The sequence below is a fragment of the Chaetodon auriga genome, chromosome 14 (genome assembly GCF_051107435.1).
Source record: "Chaetodon auriga isolate fChaAug3 chromosome 14, fChaAug3.hap1, whole genome shotgun sequence".
Taxonomy (NCBI): domain Eukaryota; kingdom Metazoa; phylum Chordata; class Actinopteri; order Chaetodontiformes; family Chaetodontidae; genus Chaetodon; species Chaetodon auriga.
In genome coordinates, this window is record NC_135087.1 from 15,905,631 (window position 1) to 15,927,222 (window position 21,592).

At 44.4% G+C, this 21,592-nt stretch overlaps 1 protein-coding gene across 3 annotated transcripts in view; it reads right to left on the reverse strand.

Moving 5' to 3' along the window:
- The window catches only part of LOC143331338 (AT-rich interactive domain-containing protein 1B-like), a 167,687-nt gene that overhangs the window by 137,697 nt on the left and 8,398 nt on the right, over window positions 1-21,592 (reverse strand). For all 3 annotated transcript variants that reach the window (XM_076748100.1, XM_076748099.1, XM_076748098.1), the window contains exon 2: window positions 5,040-5,243. In XM_076748100.1, the coding sequence (XP_076604215.1) occupies window positions 5,040-5,243 (204 nt within the window). The remainder of the gene's footprint in view (window positions 1-5,039; window positions 5,244-21,592) is intronic.

The following is a 21,592-nucleotide window of genomic DNA, read 5'->3' on the forward strand; positions in this document are numbered from 1 at the left end:
ACAAACAGCCAACACTGGTAATGGTTTCTGCCTGACTCGTTGACATATTCACCCCCATCCACACACATGCACACACACTCTCTCTCTCACACACACACAACAACACAGATGCACTCCTTCCCTTTTCTCTTTCATTTCCCAGGATATCTGTTTTTCCTCCCGCTCCTTTCTCCCACTCCATCACCCCTCCCCCCTCTTTTCACATCAAACGCTAATGTTTCCTTCAAATTCCTTTTCCTCTCTGTCTGCCAACTTTGAAATCACAGGAAATTACGCTAAGAATTGGCGACGCTGTTTTTGTCTTTCTTGTTTTTTTTTCACTTTCAACTTCATTCCGCTTCCAAAACTCTTGTGTGGCCTGTCATCCCCAAGACACCCGCCTCCTCCTTCTACTTCCTCCTCTCCCTCTTCTTCTTCTTCTTCAGCTGATATGTTTGTTGTGGCTCCCATCACTCCGCACACACATGCACTCTCCGTCTCTCACCCTGTGTGACACACTCAAACTGTCTCTCATACACATGCAGACGCAGCATGATGCTAACTACACCTTATGCAAGGTCTAGGCTTACTGTATTTGCTGGAGGCTGTTTGGAAAGGTTGTTTTTTTTTTCTCTGAGACGTCAACAGCGTGATCGGTGTCTGTGCTTGCCTGCTATGGCTGAATAAAGGAAGGGAGGCCATGAGCGGAGTACCTAAATGGCAGTGAACTACACTGCTGAGAATATGTATGAGCACGCATCAGAGAGTGCACGTATGTCAACATCTGCAGAAATATACTGTCTGTGCAAGCATTTATGTGACTGTGCATGAGTAGGAGAGACAAAGAGCTTCAGACATTAAGCTTGAGGGCCTGAACAGGTAAACAAGGAGCCCCCAGAAATGATGACTCAGCCTGGACTGAAGGGTCACGTATGGCCTCTGGGTAACACACACATCGTGTATGTTCATGCGTACTGACTCTGAAATACTGTAAACAGCCAGATTAGTTGAGTCATGAGCAAGCTTTTTTTTTTTTTAATGGATATGTGAATGCGTCTGTGTGTATGTATGTAAATGTCACAGTGTAGGTGTGACATCTTTTCCATAACTGCACATTTCAGGGTGCGAACAAACACAAAGAAATAACAATAAATCAGATGACTTGACTTGATTTGTGGGTGTGCTAATACCACACAAATTGCAGAATCTAGCCATGAAGATATAGTTATTCTGGTTACAATGTTAGAGCTTGTTCACACACATAGCACACACACACACACTCACACACACACACACACACACACACACACACACACCACAAAGAAACATGTATTTTCTCACTTACCACTTGGGAAAAGCAAAGCCACGCAAATAGTCTTTGTTTTTTGAGATATCTATCATCTCAGAGATTTCTTACTCCACCCCGATATAATGGAGGTAAACAGAAATTTGTTTGTGCTGCTCAAAACATCAAACAATGACATTGTCCCTGTTACTCTGGATAAGAGAGGAGTTCCAATAAAAACTGTTCACAGGGAGGTCGGTGGATTTTCTTGAGTAATGGGAACACAAATTTTGGATATGGATGTTGCTCCTTTTTTTAGATTTTAGGAGCATTTTATTGAAAAGCAACAGTCGAGAGATGACAGGAAGCTCCAAAAGACAAAAATCAAGTCATTTTCATTGTACGGCAGAAATGTCAGAGTCAGATATTTCAAGTGACAAAGTAATAATTTACCCTGCATCATATCATACAGTAGATTTAAGCTGTTACAAAGGTTCATTCTGATGCCACGGTGTGAGTCCCCGACACATATCCAGCACTTCCCCTGGATGGAATGTATGTATTGCTGTGGAGCTTTTATTTAATACAAGTGGGGCTTAATTTTAGCAGGATTTAATCATAATAATGAAAGGCATTCAAAGAGGACCTGTTGTTCCTCTGCTAACCCCCCCCACACACACACGCGCACGCACACACAGTCACTCAGTCGAGGGGAAATCACAGAGGTAGATGTACACGCATATCTTTGTTGACGTCACGTTGCATGGCAACATCCCAGCATGCTTGGCTGTGACAAGCTGAGGTCTCAGCCCTGAAGCGCGATGCATCATGGGGGATTGTGTGTGTGCCGTGTCTTACATCACCCACAATCCCCCCTTGCTGATGCTGCCACAGTGAAGACGGTGAGAATGTTCTAGGACGGTGTTGCAGCACGAGGTTAAGACAGAGGGTGGCTGGCTTCTCCTCCCCCAGACACGACTGCAATCATGTCCATCTCAACCGCATTCGCTGCATCTTTTGATACGTAATTAATAGTCACTTTAATACTTGATTTACAGTATATTTTGCAGGACACATCTGGGGCATTCATTTTTAGCCCTCCCCGCTCCTCCCTGATCAGACCCCTGACCGCTTTTCTGTAGGTGAGGCTCATTACGCTCATCTGAGAGTGTGGAATTAAACCTCCTCCTCCGAACTCATTACTGTGAGCTAGATTTCACCGGCTGCAGATAGGCAATGCGGTGGTGCTGCTTTTAAAGCCAGAGCCAGATAATTAGAAACTTTAGAAGCGCATTTCCCATGGCTATAGCCAGAGTGAACAACTAATTCTATTTGAACTAATTACGTTCCATAGCGCAACGCTCGGGCTATGTAATACGCCCGAGGATTTCATCACAAAACAGTACCAGGGATGTATTTTTGTGTGTGTTACTGACTGAACGTCATTATGCGTTGGCATTATTCTCTATGCTCAGCCTGTCTTCATATATACACCCCCGCTGGCTCCCAATTGTGTGTATTTGATACTGCCAAACCCCACTGCAGGCGCAATAATGCTCATTTTTGGGAGTGTGCTGACATCATCAAAATGCGTCAGACGAGCTTAAGACCTGCAGCTTGGGTAATGAAGTCCAAGATGAAGTCTCCCTGTTAGGGCTGCCGAGTCCAGCGTGACCAGTATGACAAAATGAACGACTGAATTAGAGAAAATTAATTATTTCGAATAACACTTTGAACTTCCTTGGTAATTCATGTTATTATTATTATTATTATTATTAGTAGTAGTAGTAGTAGTAGTAGTAGTTGTATCTACCATTTTTTTAATTGTAATCAAGGTCACATTATTATGAAGCTATTCATTAATTTATTTATTGCAATTTTAAGACCAAAATATAGATCAAATTAGATTTAATTCAAATTGTTATCATTGCTATTATTCATATTAACGGGTAATGCCTGCACACTAATAACCAAAACAGTATAAACACACGCAAAAATGTAAAAAATCTGTAATATTATTACATTATAGATACATTTGGAAAAATATAAGCAGAATTTTGATATTAAGCATACAAAAATTTGATTTAGAAATAAAAACAGCACTTCAGCACAGTACTTGAGTACCACACACAGTAAGCTCCATCTGCAGTGTGCAGCGCTCTCGACTGTGTGAATTTAAATATTTGAAAACTGATGCAGCAGAAGATATCCTGACTTTAAGTCCATAGTATTGGTCAATCTCCAACAGTACTGGATCATAGATTTTCCAAAATGCAACTTCGACCCTGGCTGCCCGGTAGACAGCCACATCTCTCAAAGTCAACTCCAGTGGCTTTCCATTAAACATTTATCTGCAAGCCCAACTGGGATAACCCTGGCGACATTATTGGTTATCCTCTCAGACCTCATAAAGCTGTATTCCCAGCGGTTGCTAAACCGATCCTCATGTCTAAAATTAGTGTAGTGACCCTTTAACTCATTGTGCACCTCTCAGCATACAATTTGTTAAGGCCTTCTCCATCCCCATATGACGTTTTCCTTAAAAAATACAACACATATCTTTACTGCATAATGTGAAAATCGTGTATGAGCGAGTCTTTCTATGTATAAATACATGAGCAGTACACACTAATTCTTTCTGCATGTATGCATATTTGTACAGTATTTTAAGACAATGTAGGAAAAATCATTCCATCTGTGTTTCCCTCTTACTTTCACCATCTCTCTCTCTCTCTCTCTCTCTCTCTCTCTCTCTCTGTGGTCTTGCTATGTGTGGAAGCTCGCTCGCCCCAGTGAGAGGGGTCCAAGTCCAGACCAAACTAAATATAGCAGACAGTGACAGCAGGGGACACTCCCCCCCTCTCGCTGTGGCACTCAGAACTGCTGTTTCACGACAAACTACAGTGACTGAGCTAGACTATCAAACACACACACACAGACACACACACACAGAAAAGAAGTTCGCTCTCTGCCAGAAATCTGGAACACACATATATCATCATATTATCCACCCAAACACATCTATGGTGCACACAGATTAATACACATGCATACTTTCTCTGTGTCTCCCTTTAAAACACACACACACACACACACACTCACACACACCCTTCCAGTCCAAATTGGATTTACTTAGGACTCAATAAAGCAGACAGAAGCACTATTGTCTCTAACACAGGCCTATTGTGTCTAACAGAGAGACTGTGACGTGGGTCGGCTGTGCTGTGTCTATGTTTACTAAGCAGAGAGCATTCCACTACACAAGCACACACACATACACACACACACACACACACACACACACACAATCAAAGAGACATACATACAAAAAAAACAAACAAGCACACACACACAGAAGCTTATAGAGTTACATAATGAAGCATACAAGCGCTCCATTAAACAGGCGTAAAGAATGAACATGCTTACACACACACACACACACACACACACACACACACACACAGCGCATCAAACCCATCTCGCTCCAGTGGGAGTCTGAGGGGAACTGAGTGATGAACAGGAGTGACACCACCACATGCCAGGGTGTGAGATGTGCTGCCTGGTGTTTTAGGCTGCGTCTCAAATTGAACATGCCAAGCCTTGAGGGGAAAATCGCTGGAGAATGTTCACCATGAGAAGCAGACGTCCCACAGCAATATCGCTCATAATACCGGCTACAAAGTCTGGACCGGCGCTGCAGAGCGGGCTGACTCATTCATGAATCACGGTCAGGCGCACATGTGCAAAGATGTGGCATTTGGCTTTGTTGACATACCTGCTGTTGAGGATACTGCATGCCGCTCATGCCCATTTGGCCCCTCCCCTGCATGCTCATTGGATATCTGTGTGGAGGCGGCGATGTGTATGTCTGGCTAGGAGGATAAGGCCCGGCCCCTGGCTGCTGTGGGGTGGAGTAGGGGTTGTTGGCCATGCTGTACAACTGGGAGCGTTTCATAGCCATGAAGTCCATGGATGACACCTGTAGAGGGGAAAGAAAAGGCTTAATGAGAGGTCATCAACATTTCTTTATTCGCTTATATTTCGCATTCATTCACCAGCGGTTCACTGTGATTGGCTGAGAGGCGTTCAAACGAATTCATCCACCATCTGCCAAGCCGGAGCTCCTGACAGAAGTCCACTTAGTGCACAAGCTCCAAACCACAGCCACCATTGATTTATTTTATAATTGCACAGCGGGTGGAAGCCTTAAATTAATGTCTACAGGTCATAAATGAGCTACAAATGGAATTAAGTAAGCAAAGATGTTTATTGCATAGCTATCAGGAGCAAACTTTGCTGGAGGAGGGCCAAAATAAAATGATTTAATTAAAACCTGAAGCTTGTATCTTTCTTTTAATGTCTGAAAGGGTTTTGAAAGTGTTGTAAATGTTGTTTAAAGCGATGGGAAGCAATAGCAATAAAAACTCTATGGCAGTGTTCCCACAACCACAGCCCAGCCGTGCCAATAATCACTGTACAGTGCTCTCCGCTCACTAGCTATGTTGCTGCTTACAGCAAACTGGCGGAAACACTGATTATTACATTGCAGTTTATGCTCTTTTGAATGAAAATAAGAGGACAGGTAAGGGCTGAGAGTCTGGCAGGGACACGAGCTTTGCATGACAATTGTGACGAGGCATTTCAAGTCTGCAAGTTTGAATCCCAGGTGGGACTTTAGGGCAGCCAAGCAGTCAAAGTACCTGCTCTCCAAAGCCACAACTGGGGAGCTAGCTTCTTATATGAACACAAAACAAAATCAAAGAGAAGAAAGAGGAGGTGTCAAGGGTGATTTATTCCATTGTAAGTATTTCAGAGCCTTTTTAGAGGTTGTTTGGGGTCTCAGTGAGCCATTGGAAAATTCCGGTACAGTGCGTCAGGCTAATGCTAATCCGTCACCCATAGCGGCGTGTTTGTCTGTCTCCCGGGCAGATAATGTGGACTTCTCCTATCTTCGCTCTCTCCTCTCATGCTTTCTCCCTTTTGTCTCCGCCGTGTAGGATCATGTGTGATTTATGACATTTTGTTCCTGCTGTTTCTTACACACACACTTTCACTTCTCCTCTCTCATCTCCAACTAACCACCACCACCCCCACCCCCCGCCCCCTCCTCCACCACCACCAGCTCCCTCCTCAGTTCCCTCTCTTCTCCCCAACTCAATATCACCTTGTCTCTTGTAGAGGAGAAATTGCCGCTGCCTCATATTGCCAGGCTAATATCAAGAAGACATGTCAGGGGATGGGAGCACTTTATTCAGCAGGTTACGTGCGGACGGTTACGGCGCTCTAGCTTTAAAGTGGTTGTGTCTACTGAGGCATGTGCGTGGAGTAGTTTGGACTATTTCACAGAGTGCGGAGGAGAAAGACGGAGAGAAAAAAGTGTGTTTGGGTTGTGAGAGAGATGGAGAAAGAAAGCCAGAGATAGAAGAATGAGTACTCTTGGGTGTTTAAAAGTTATTTCACAGCATGGAGGCGTACGTGGGTGTGTGTGAGGAGAGGGGTTATCCTGCACCAGGATTTCACCAGGAACAATCTAATCCAAAGAAAGAGGAAAAAAAAGCTTTGTGTGTGTGTGTGTGTTAATGCTTGATTGTACTCCTGCTTGTGTGCTTTGCCCTCCTTCATGACTGAAACTAGGAATAAGTGGACCATTCCCGACGTTATGTGAACTGGCAGCACTGATCTAAAATGAAGCATTTAACCTCCAGACAAAGCTGACGTCTGACAAAATGATTGCCAACGTTTGAGTTGAGCACATTGGGGAATAATTAAAGTTATGAGCCATTATGGAGCAAAACCTGTTTTGAAAGTTTCTGAAAAATCATTTGTATTTTAGAAACAGCGGTGGATGAACTTCGAGTTGAAGAAGCAACATTTGTTCCAGATCTGCTCTTTCTGGAAAGAAAATCTGACTCATTATAGAATTAGCCTCCCTCCTTGTTAAGTATGACGATCCTGACTTAACAGTAATGAACATGATCTAATAACTTAACGCAGAATACAACTAAAATAGATCCTTAGGTGCATCTGAACTGAGCAATATACAGAGTTAAAGCGTCTGAAGATAAAAGGAGAGGTTTGTGTTAGAGCACTTTTTGCTAAAACTGTCGCTGGTCACATGTTTCTGATGTAGCAGTAATGACGTTTTCTCTAGAGCGACAACACATGATCTGCTTTACCGTTTGCTTTAACACAGGACACACAAGCCAGTCTCTCTCACACACACACACACACACGAGTTCGCTAAGTAATATCTGCAGTGAGAGGGCGACGCTCTTCAGTCTCTGAAAATTCAGGGCACTGTGCCACCCATGATATGGGACACACACCCCCTCCCCAGCTCCATCCACTTCACCAATCCATCTCAAGAGGTCCTCCGTTTGCCAAAAACGCTGAGTGCAACACAAGTAAATCCCCTCACAGGGCTGAAAAGTGTACACACACACACATGCTTGCAAAAAAAAAAAAAAAATAGGTTAACGGCTGCACTTGGAAAGGCACTGGACGCAGAAAACAACTTCAGAGTTTTGTGAGCGGAGAAATGGACGCTCGATTAAACACACACACACACACACACACACAGAGAAATGTGTATTAGCACAATCTCGCTCTGGCTCTCACTGCTGATCTCCCTCTCCCACTCCCTCACAAACACACACACTTGTGGGCAATTCTTAAATAAAACAGCCACAATAAAATGATATAGAGCTTTCCGACACATTGGTGCGTCTTCTACACATGGCATTATCCACACCTGTCCACAGAGGCAAAAAAAAAAAAAAAAAGAGTATTCTCCGCCTCCCCAAACGGAGCCTCATATCTGCTCTCATGACAAGTTCCACTAAATGAGATTTCAGCCCACTGCAGCCTATTCCTCGAGATATGCCCACCACTTCCCTCACACCACCAGGCACAAAAAAAAAGAACCCCGACAACAATTCTTGACAAATTGAAACATTATTTTTTTTCTCCCCTCAGAGAAATGGCTGTACTTAGGAAAAAAATTATGAATATGACATGAAGTGAATCGTGTTTGTGCCAGGAGGGACAGCAGATAAAAAACTAGAGGGAATATACAGAAATTGTTTTTTATTTTCTTCAAATGTGTTTTTCACTTTTGTTCATCTGGGCATGCCATTCAATGGGTGGGGTGGGGGGGGAGGGGGGGAGGCATGGGAGACAATAGTAATTCAACTGCTAAATTTAAAATTCAATTTATGAACTCCTCTCCAGCGCTCTGACTCTCGTGAGCTTTTTTTTTTTTTTCCTTTTTTTTTTTTTTTTTGCAAAACAAAGCCATTAAAACAGAACATGGGTGAAATTACTGTGGGGTGAAACCTGCTAAATTGCTTTTCTGAGCTCAACATTTTTATGTTGCAAAAATGATTTTACTCCTCGCTTTAATGTGCTAAGTTGTTAATCAGAAAGAGACAAAATGCTCGACACAAAAGGCTCGGATATGTGGATTATGAGACGCACACTGGGATCAAACAAACATAAAACAATATTGGTAAATGGTTATTATTCCAATTTCATTTTCCAATGCTGGAATTATTTTTTTCTAAAATCTTCCGACTTATCAGCCGTGGTGAGCGAACGCGTTCGAACGGGGCTCGGACGCACACGCTCACTTACACACTGTGTCCCTGCGGCTACTGCTACCCTTGTCCTTCACACTAGATGGCCAAATCATCAGCTGTCTGCATGAGCCCTTCATTTCAGTTATTTACTACCCCCCCCCCACACACACACACGCGCACACACACACACACACAAAGGAAAAAATGACAGAGACAGGCTCACCCACTTAGCAGGTGCAGTAACAATACAGTGAGATGTGCATTGCTACTCTACAGATACTTACACAGCAACCAAAACTGACATAAAAGATGTTCCTTCATACGTTCAGCTCAGCAAACTATTCTGCTCCTGACATCACCCGGTGGTTTAACGCTGTTTTAACAACATTTCAGGTCCAGTGAGCTAGCTGCTACAGTGAGCATAAAGCTCAGTGTACTTAGCTACTTGGATACTCCAGAGTCTTCAGTGTGATGTACAAAAATAGTAGGATTCATATTTTCAGCTATTAGGTGTAAAGACCTATTTGGTACTCGCATGGCGCAAATTGTTCTGAATATCGCCGAAGAAAGACGCATCAAACCTGATTGTGTATGAAAATTAGCCCCAAGATGCCTTTTTGGTATTGATTATCTTCTCTTTTTCTTGGAAGGACTGCTGCATAATGCCGGCTTTTATACCTGTGTAATAAACCATTTTAGCCCGTGTGTATTTGTGTAGGAGAAACAAATAAGGATAATTACTGTCAGCGGATCCCCTTTATCCTCTGTGCTGTGTCTGTCTCTGGAGAATCAACATGCTGCAGCCAGAGCCGGTTGGTCTGCTGGGACAATCAGCCTTGTCTTTTATGTTATTTATTTATACCATGCAGCAGAGCACTCTCCAATTGCTATTACACTGCGGGGCCCGGCAATGCCCCGGCCTCCAGAACAAAGCCCGGCATTTCAGGCTTGTAACCCTGTGCATTTGGGCCTACTGTTTCGAGCTAAAAGAAAAATAGAAAGGGTGGAAAGAGAAAAGATGGGAAAGGAGGAGGGGGGGAGAGAGAGAAAGAGGAGAAGAGAGACTGCAGCAGTGGGCGAGTACAGATCGAGTTCCATATTAATGTGTGCAAATTCCCCCGCTCCTGCTGACTAAGATTAGAAAAATTAATTTCATGGATGCAGAGACAATACTGATGTCATCAAGCGGAGAGGAGAGGAGCGGCGCACTGTTAACTCCTCCCTGCCTGGCCTCCATGAGGAATAGACTATTCTTAAGTATCGGTTCATCATTTCATTTCACTGCTAGGACTCAAACAAGTTAACCAAATACTAATACTGCTTAGCCTTGACAGATCTTTCCTATCAAATCACCCCATCCTATAAAACAGAACTTATTGTGTAAGTGTGCAGTGAAGTAGCTGAGCCGTGTGCATGGCGAATTCCCATGCGAGAGCTGCATCGCTAAGAGCACCAAATTCAGTGAATTATGTCTTGAAACACAATCTCATCCTGCATCTCAGCACGCACGCCTTGTTAGCAAAAAGTCTCATAACGAATGACAGTGTGAAGAGTAGCACCGGTCCGCGGGGAGCTTGGTGGAGCCAAATTGCCTTTCCTCAGCCCAATATGCCTGGATGGCACAGGCAGCTAGGCATGAAGGCTGGCTAGCATAGAGAGGCATGAAATTATCTGAGGAGAGAGAGGTGCAGAAAGTGGCAGCCATAGAGGGGACGGTGGGAAACATCTACACGCACGGTGCATGTTTGGCAGCGATGCTGGAATTGAGAGAGAAAGGCAGAAAGACGAGGGGGAAAGCAGATAAGAGACTGTTGTTATGCAGCCGACCAGCGTCCTTTTGTGTTTGGCGCAATGCACATAATTGCTCTCTCTCCTGCGTCGTCCTCGGAGCCGGTGATCGGTGTGCCCTCTGCGTTTGACACCAGTATTTACACCACACACAAATGCTCTCTCGCACACACACACACACACACACACACACACACACACACACATACAAACACCGGGGTGCTCGGAAACACACCCACCCCTTCCAACCCCCCATCGACTGTGGATGAGGAAAAGTTGTTGAGCGTTCGGTTCGTCACATCCAGCACAAAGACGTCATTAAGGGAGGGGAGGAGGGGGATGGAGGAGGAGAGGGGTGGAGGGAGGAGGAGAAGGAGAGAGGCTGCTTCATCTGTCTCAAGTGAGATTGGGGTCGCGGGGTCACCGGAGCCCTTTTCCTTCACCAAGACTGAGAGCTGAGGAAGCGGCAAGGACAGACAGGGAAAAAAAAAAAAAAAAGAGAGAAAACCTCAATGACAAAACGAGATGTGGCTGACATGCCGGCGACACGCCATTAGAGAATGAAAACAAATAAAATGTAATCGTCTGCAAGCAGCAGAGGAAACACGTGGGGAGGAACACAGATCACAAATTTGCCAGTCAAATCTCCTGCCAGGATGCAGTTTTCCAACCCTGCATTCATTCAGAATTCTAGTTCGTAACAAGGAGCGCACTTGATAAACACGCACAGGTCCCACTCAGAGCAAAAAGCCTTTCCCAGGGGACATTCAGCAGTGTTATTCAAGTCTGGCCAAAGATCAAAATTCCTCATTGTCTTCTAACACCCTCACAGCTTTTTCATGTGCTGAGCGAGTATTCTTAAATCATCTGGCAAACTTCGCTACAAACCAGCAGTGTTTCCCCTTCAGAAAGTTTCTCACTGGGTGGAAAATCCATCGAAAAGCCTCCAGGCAAGACCATATGGTGGGACAACTACAGCTTTGAAACCAATGCAAATTAAATGCTTTCAGGAAATAGTGAAGGCACCTCTTGCAGCGCTGCTTGCCTATTTTCATAGAATCTGTTACTGATGTGAGAACCTTGCTATATTCTCAGTCTTTTCTTGTCTCTCAGTCCTGTGTGCTTCCTGCCCGCCGCGACCCTGGGACAGCGGAGGGCCGCTGAAAAACCCCATTTCATCTAAGGGCCGTGGTGGAACGAGAGGAATGCGCTCGTCTCTAACTACCCCAGCCCGCAGAACCCCATGGAGAGATGCTGTTGCACAACCAAATGAAAGAGAGAAAAATGGGGCAGGAGGAAGGAAAATAACAATAACTCCATCTGCCCCAAAGAGAGAGAACAGGCTATTTGAGTAAATATGCTGCCCTTTTGCTTCCCTCGTCTCCCGGAGCCGAGACAAAATGCGGGTATTAAATATGCAGGCTAGATTCCCCCCTTATTCAAGGAAATAACCACCTTTGCTAATGGAATGGTATTGGAGAGGAACTGCATTTCTACAGCTTGGATAATTATGAACGAGGTCCCGTATCGCCAAGTGTGTTTATGAATTAGCAATGGTTATTCATGATATTGTGCTCAGAGTAGGGTGAAAATACATAAGTGAATACTAAGCGAGTAGACCAACAGAAACGATGCTAAAGGGTCCTGAGGGGGCTTTCTCTGCCATCCATTAGTCTTCCCTGTAAGGCAAAGCTTAACGAGCTCTTCGGGCTGGGAGGCTGGCCATTGAAGGAGAGGGAGCAGAGTAAATTATGAATGCCAAAGCTCCATTTAAAGCAAGACTACAATAAGCCCCCTCCCCACTTTTAAGCTCTTTTCCACCTTTCCTCCTTCGTTCTGTTTGGCGCTCCTGAAAAACAGCTGTAATAGTCCAATGAAAAAAAAAATAATGTTTTTCATCAAGGAATTAATAAATAGTAAATATACTGTATCTATAAAAAGCAACTTGTCAAACTAGGTCACACCCGTGGTGCAGTTTAAGAGGCTCCCCACTAAAAGCAAGGATTTACATTCAGGCTGTTTGTTTTGGAGCACTGCCCAGTCCTCCAGGACGTAACCATCCATATTTCTCCTGCGGGTGATCCATCACTTAAAAAAACCAAACAAAAACACAAATAGCAAACAGATATCCTGACCTTCCTTCCTCAGGCGGATATTAGATACTCATTAAAAGTCACCTGAAACAATTTGAACCAAATTGATTTCATTATAGGACTCGGCACGACACGCAAGGCCCCCATGTCTGATAGCTCAGCGGGAAATTTACAAAGTTAATTAGAAAAAAATTGATTTTCATATAACATTTTTCCCCCCTTCACTTTATGACGGTAAAGTGACATGAAGAGGGGGCTGTTCATGTGAGGCGGCGGCAGCGGCGATGTTCAACGTGGATGGAACTCAGCAGGTTAGAGGCTTGAGCATTGTAAGTGCAGCTGGAAAATTTATTCCAGCTTTCAGTGGTAATGGAACTGTGCGTGTGTGTGTGTGTGGCTATGACAGATTGTGTAATGGCATGTTAAGGTAGCTTTCTCTCCCCCAAAACCCACGCTCACCAATACCTCTTAACCTCCTCACCTTTTGTATGCATACACTCACACACACACACACATACACACACAGACACACACACTCCAGCCCCCTCCCTTGTTTTTCCCCACACCTCAATATAGTGGTCACAGCAGCAGCAGCAGCAGCAGCAGCAGACGTGGCCTTAATTTTCTCCTGTAATGAATGTGAGCCTCCACTCTTCCACCCTGCTGTGAAGGCTTCCCCAGAAATGGGCTCCTCGACCTGGGTTAGGGGCCCTGGAAATTGGCTTCCCTCCCCCCACAGCTCCTCCAGGTCACCCTCTGGGAGGCCCCAGGCTCTGTGAGCCCGGGCCAGGCCTCCCATCTCCAGAGCCCGGACTGGGAATCAATCACCAAAGCTGGCTGGGAACATGAGGTGGGGGAGCTGAGTCGATCAATGAGAGGCTCCAGGCCTGTGGGAGCCCTGATGCATGGCCTGACTGTACATACACACCTCTGACTCACACTTCACGCCACCATTCACTTCCATTATCACTGAGCTCCAGGGCAGCTATGTTTACAGTGGACTGGCTGTGCCAGACCAAATGAATAGCATACATGTATGACCGAGAAAATCGAGTGATATTTGCAGGTAAATGTCTTTAATCTGATTTGGACATGAATATGTGGAAAATGACTGTGACTATGTACATCCGCTGTATAATATCCACCCCCTTAGTATCCTGTATAGTATCCAATCTTTGAGATTTCTTCAGCTCATATGAGAAAAGAAAATTAAACAACAGCTGAATGCCCCTCTTATTAAATCCAGCATTTAGTAACACACATACAACCACATACTGGATTTAAAGCAGAGCAAGCCAGTCTATGGCAAGAATAAGTACCCTGATCATGAGTTGTTTTACACACCGAACCTTGACCGACCTTTTATGTTCAGGTTTTTATTAAAGGCCAGACATATTAAAGGGATGCACATATTTCCCAGGAGAGGCAACAGATCCTTTGGCTGCAACACAGATTTCACCATGTGTCCAAATCTGTGCAACACGGTGTGCGTGTGTCCGTGCGTGTGAGTATTTATTGTATGTATTCAACCACATGGCAATGTTCGTGTGACCCAGTGGTGTACATATAGGATTTACACACTACAGGTGCAGACAGAAATGATTTTGAAAATGTTTATGGATATGAATGTGTGTGGATACACGAATGCACACACACACATCAGTATATTAACCAACTGTAAATGCACAGCATGTCAGAGAATGTCTGCCAGTATCAGTTAAACATGTGTATAAGTATTTTGTGTGTGTGTGTGTGTGTGAGAGAGAGAGAGTGTGTGATCAGTGCGTACCATCTGTGTCCAGATGTTGCGTAGAGAGCAGGCTGCGTGGACAGCCAGACAGTTGGCAGGCCTTCTGACAGGCCTGTGTTCCTTATTGATAGAGGGATCACAGAGACAGAAGAGTCAGCCGTGCTCAGCTAGACCACAATATTGTCCTCGCTGCTGCTATTCATCCCAGTCAGCCAGGAGAAAATGGGATGTTCTGAGCCAAGTTTATGGCTGTCAGATCTGGGCCAAATAGGAGTTGAATAGGTTTCAAACATTTGGAAAACAGCATGAGGAACGTTTGATTTGTCATACAGATGCAGCCAGATTCTTGTGCCAGAGCTGAAGAATTTCATTGTATTTCAATTCTGACAAGGATTTTAATGCAGATGACTATAAAGCTGAGCCTTAAGTGCACAGCCCTGCGCATTTGGGGTGAACGGCAGCAAGGGCCAACATGTTGACGGGAGCGGTCGGACTGGTTCTTGTGTGTTTGTGGAGGTGAGACTGAGGCACAGCACAGCATGACAGAAAATATCTCAGCAATGTGACTGACTGCAACTCCTGTTTACTTAATCCAGTAATCTCTGAGTCAACGCCAGCCATTATCATACTTAAACACACACACATATAATGTAAAATGAAGCGGATTTCCCCTTAAATAATATCAACGTACAACGCAGCTACGACATTAAGAGCTTATATAACTTGAAGTAAGGGCCTACATTATGCTACACGTTACTGCAGTTCCTCTACTTTTTCGCTTTCACGCAAGGCATCTGTTGACCGCTTAGTTTCCATTCCCGCCTTGCAGAACTGTCTCCCTGACCTCGCACCCTGTGCCATCTTTCTTCCCCGGCCTCTGCCAGAGTTATGGAGCAGGGAAGACGTTTATGGAGGGCAGCCCCTTTTCCTGGAGCTTTGATCCAGAAAGTTCTACAGCCTATAGTTTCACAGGGGTCATCCGAGAGGAGCCACGTGGGCAGCGGCGGACGTAAGTGAAAGCACATTGAGCGGCTCATTTTAAGCAGAGCCTCAGCACGGAGGCTGGTGCAGAAGGGACCTGAGGGGTTGGAAGGTGTGCGCTGGGTGTGCGCGAAGGCTAAGCTCTACCTACCTGTGCGGGTGTGGGAAAGGAAGAGCTACGCAGCGCTAATCCTCGAGAAACAAATCACACGAAAATGAAAAACAAGCGCCAGAAAATAGTGAATCGGAGGCCAACCCAAAATTTTATCAGGCAATATCACAGCTCTCATATCTGTCATCTCTCTTTCATCAAACCCCTCCATCCCCTATACAAATTATTCATGCCACTAGCTAAATGTATTCATACCATTCTGTTTACTTTATTACTCCACTTTTATTCTGCTCTTTTCCCCACATTTGTTTACAAGAATAAAAGCCTACTCTGACAGAATTATCCCTCTGCACAACAAAAATAAATCACAGCGCTTGCACACACATCATTCACATTCAAAGAGCACAGCTAAATTATAGATGGCCCCTTTCTCCCCAAATATGCATTTCATTAGCATTTCCTTCGCCTGTTGTCTTTTTTTCCCTTCTGCCCGTCTGCGCGCACAACCCGCTGATGTGTGCGTGTGCATGTGTGTGTGTGTGTGGATGACTGGAGAATGGGAACAGACTTGCAGCAAAGCAGGACGCGTCCCCTTTCCCAAGCCTAATTTAGGATTCAATTACAATACTCTTTAAAAAGCGTCGACTTCGCAATTAATTATTTTAAGATTAGCCTGACAGTAATGGGCCTCCCACCGACGCCAGCCAGCGCAAGAGTGGCCGCCTGCACCCCAGGATCACTTTGTCTCTCTACATACACACACATATATATATGTACATATATATATGTAGACACACACCTTTCTCTTCCTCTCTTTCTCTCCCCTTCATCCTCTACCTCTCCCCTTCACACTCCTCTCCCGCCTTCTCTCCATCTTCCTCTCCTGAGAGAAAAAAGAGATAAATCTTTCTCCTCCTCACCTTAACTCCCTCCCTCGTTCCTTTCTTTTTCTACCTCCTCTCATTGCCGCGTTACACTTTGTTTCTTTTCTTGTTATTTTTTTTTTTTACCTTTGCTACCTCGTGTCGTGCTCTGATCTCCTTGGCGGTTACCGCGCAATTGATATTGTTTCAGTACAGCGGGCCGCTTTTTACGAGCCACAAGGGCCTTCTCCCACGTCCTTCTGCGTCCCCAGGAAATGCTGACGGATGAGCCCGGCGACAAGGTGCACACGCACATAAACACTCGCACCCATACACCCATGCACATACACAACCGTCTGTCACCGTTGCTGCCAGGCGTAAGCGGAAAAAAAAAAAAAAAAACAACGCCGCCCTCCTCCACCCGCTTTGATTGGAGCCGAGCAAAGCATTTCTTTCTCCCCCTTCCTCTCCGCCGCTGCTGCCTTTCCTCCCACCCTTCACTGCTACCAGCCCTCCAACCCAACCCTGTTTTTTTTTTCTTTCCTCGTTTCGGAAATGAATGTCATCATCCATCCCCTTTCTCCCTCCGCCGCAACTCCCCCCATCACCCCCAGGCAAACCTCAGCCGAAGCCCCCGATTCTGTTTATTTAAATATTTGATATGTAAGCAGTCATAAAATAAATGTCAGGAGAGGAAAAGGGAATGGATATGCAGGGTGTGAGGAAAGAGGCCATTATGGGTAATGGTTTCTGATGTACGTCGCAGCTCCCACAGTGTAACCCCCCCACCCACCCCACCCCCTCAACCACACCATACAGACAAACCAGCACATGACTGAGCCGAGAGATGCTGAAGCAACAGGGGAATAGATGCAGCGGGGGCATGTACAGTCTGAATGTGTGCGTGTGCCACGAAGGCAAAGACGCAACACCTACACACACACACACACACACACACACACACACACACACACACATACACACACAGTGACACACTTGTTCGACTAGCGATATGGAAAATAGGCCCTCCCATGCACAATTGACTTCTAATACATTGTATACTCCTCAAACCATCCATTTACCAGGCATTGCAATTTCAGGGGCCCTGAAAGAAGCACTTCGCCAGCACTTTACAAAATACCTTAAAAAATTCTCCAGCCTCTACAAATGCTCTCTCTCACTAACTGCCAATTCTAGCATGTCTGTTAAAGTGACAACACAGCCTTGTTGCCTGGTATATTGAACATCACTTTATTGACTTGCCAGGATTTCCATGTTGGACACAAGACCTGCTGCTGCCGACTGTTTAGACACTCCGCCGCCAATACCATTACAAACACGCACACACCCATCTCTCTGGCTGCGTGCTGACGTGTGTCCCAGCTAGTGGCGCCCAGAGGATTACACGGCTGTGACAATTTCACCCAAGAACTGATAAAAATAAATAAATAAATAAATAAATAAAAGAGAAGTAGGCGGGGTGAATAAATCAAGCACAGCCGCTGAGATAGAGGGAGAGTAAGAGAGTCTCTCTGTGAACAACCTTGAATTTCTCCTTCATGCTGAGATGCTAAAATACTGCTAATCAGCACAAAAAAAAAATCCCCAATTAAGAACAAAAATCATCACAAAATGTTCATTAGCGCTGATGGTATATTGGCTTGGCATTTCAGAGCCTTTTATTCTCAGACCTTTGCCTAACGAGCTCCCCTGGCCACACCGAAGGGCTGCGGGGGTGGGGGGGGGGTGACATCACATCAGGGGTCAAAAGTCAAAGAGAGGTGTTGCCGGTTGTTGACCTCTGTCACCTCTAAACGCTCAAACGTGCTGAATCCCCCTGTGATTTTCCCATCTGTCAGCTCGCAGGAACGCATACAAGGATATGCACTTGCAGCTTTGCTTTATAATGTACATATGACTCACACAAACACACACACACACACACACACACACACACACACACACCTTAAACATCCCACATACACCCTCAAAGACCACTTGTAACCTTAACACTAATATTCACATAGAAGCACAGTCCATGACATTGATAACACAAAGCTACGTGATACTTTTTTTTTTTTTTTTTCCAATTATAAATTCGGCTTCCAGAGTTTATGAAAACAAGGTAATCGACATAAAATGATCTTTGTGTCGCATGCCATTTTGCACTGATGCTCTCGTTCGATCTTGTGTCACACATCAAGCGCTCCCCTTACTCACTCAGCCAGTCTGTGGCACATTAAGTTCACCTCAGTGCGGTCAAGTCAACCATCATTTGCAAAAACCTGGTCAAGCCGGCTGCCGATTGGAGCTTACTGCGCATATATCTGTTACTGTACTGGTGCTTAGAGCGGCCAAAAAGGATGAGAGAGCTGCATTTTAGCAACTCTCACATTTTATATACTATACTACAAACTACATTAGTCATATAGTAAATAAATCTTTGTATCTATTATACATTGTGTTATTAATATATGTAAGTATTATTATAAGATATATGTATATATATCTTATAATAATGTATTCGTTTTTCAGTTGAATTATATTAATATTTCAAGAAAATCCACTTTTTTTTCTTAAGTCCAGATGATGCATTATGTTTCAAAAGCCAATGAATAATAGCGGTAAATAACCGGAATCTTAATATTGACCAAATAGTCGGGATTAAGATTTTTTCCATAATGGAGCAGCTCTAATTACACAAACATACATTCATATGTAAAACACTGCACACATTTTCACATACATTGATCACACAACTCTAATTGCTTCCCTCCCACACACAAAAACACCCACCTTTCCATTACATCAGCACATATATCTATAATCAACTCTGTTAACTCACACATGGGTTCATGTACAAACTTCCCTAATACACAATTTTCCACACATATATACCTAAATCTCCACACACGCCCACTGTTCCCCTCTGCCCCCTCCAGAGTCCAGGTCAGGGTGCCCTCCAGAGCGCCTCGCCCTCACCGCTGTTAATTACCACTAATTGGCCATGCTCGTTTTTTCCCCCCTGCTATAATGGAACCATTCATCTTTACTACTTAATGAGTAGGCACTCTAGTCACCAGGCAAGGTCACCCACAACTAGCATCCAAAAGACAGAAAGACAGAGACTTGGAAACAACTGGGGGGAAAAAAGAGGAGAGAGAGAGACGGAGACGTTGTTTATGCTTTCAAACACAGAGGAGAATATGTGAATTTGCAGAACTTTCCACGCATGACTCTGCTTTTTGGAATATGGCCAATGTGTAAAAAAAAAAAGTTGAAAAATGTCTGGGAGCTGTGGGAGTCTGCAGTGTCCAACGCAAACCACAACACACACAGGGAATTTCCAAAAGCAGACTAATTAAAATACCCGTTATGCGAGCGAAAACAATGGATCCCTCAAAACAACGCTGAAAGCACGGACTCACAGTCAAAAACGACTGTAAATATAGCAATGTATTTTTCGAAATGCACTGAGAGCCTCTTCTCCGGCTTATGCACACATAATTATCAAAACAATCACTCCGACTGTCAGCACAGACTCCAGCCCCAGCGGGTGAGAGGGCAACAAGTTAGCCACCATAAAGCATCTAATTAACACTGAATGCTTTGCATATTAGTCCAGTGGTTGCTTTGTATTCATATGTGTGGTGAATCCCCCAAAAAAGGCATGTTACTGCTGAAAAAAAAACAGAAAATAATACATGCAGCAGATACAAACATCCTGCAAAACTGTGTATATTGATGATAAAAGGCCCTAAAATTATTCTCATATTCCTACACTGGACTGAATCTGTGGTTCAAAGCCACCTTTAATCCCAAACTTCTCATCAGCTCCACACAGTCTTCACCAGTCTGACTCCAGTAATCTGCCAAATCAAGTCTCAATTACTGCTAGTTCTCACAGTACATAACAAACTGTTGACACACGCAGCTGAAGACCAGCAGGTCAGACAAAACAACCATATATTCACATTTTACTAGTGTGCGAGCGATGCAAGCCGCCAATCTTTGGCCAAGGTAGAGCGGAGGAATATTTCAGATTCAAGCATCATAATTTGTCCCAGCCAGTCATGCCAAAATCTGACAACCGGCTATTTTCCTTGGAAACATCTTTCAGTCAGAGAAGTGCCATTGTGTTATAGTACCTCCGTTCAGCCTCGTGCGGCGTAGCGGAAGCGAGCAGTCATGTGCTCCTGCAGCGCTGTGGTGATCAGCCTGGCACGCCAGTGTTTGGAAATGGGACAGTTGTCTATGGATTATGTTAATGTGGTATTCCACACTCCCCTCTGGCATGTGTCTGACATTACAGTAACCTTTGCATGTTTAGCCAACAGTAGCTATGGATGTTCATTGAGTGGGAAGACGCACAAGTGTGCATGCCCTTAGAAACACACACACACACACACACACACACGCACATACACAGGTGCAGTTGCACAGGGAGATTCAGTGTGAACAGCAAACATCTGCTCTTGCAAACCATATTGATATCCTTTGGAGGAATTAACATCTTAAGGAAATAAGACATTTAAACTTCAAAATAAAGTTCACTTGTGTTGTCGATATCTAATCCAGTTCATCCAGTTTGTGTCAGAGGAGTGGCTGGAATGCAGAACACAAGTCTGGCCATATCAGAGAGGAGCTCAATACGAGTAAATGAGAGAAATAGCAACAGTAAATATCTGTCCTCCACACCCACTCCAGCACATGACAACCACATTTCTAACATTACATCTTCTCCCACATACAATATCTCCAGTAAGCAGTGTCAAATATGTGTGTGTGTGTGTGTGTGTGTGTGTGTGTGTGTGTGTCCAATGTGCATATGTCATATGTGGAAGAGGATGTGGTGTGAAGTTGCTTCCTAAATTGCTGAGATAAAATTGATCTAAATTAGGTAGCGTTCAGCCAGGAGTGACCACCAGTGTCCTGTTGTGACCGGTGTCTATAAATCACCAACATATCCACACACCAGCTGTGTTCACACACACACACACACACACACACAAACAAACACACAAACACACACACAGAGTAAGCTGTAATGGGCAATCTTAGTTTGGTAGGAAAGAAAAAAGATGAAAGGAACATGTTGTGGCTTGGAAAATACATGGTTGACCAGTCAACACAAAAGAAAAAGGGATGTACACACATAAGTGTA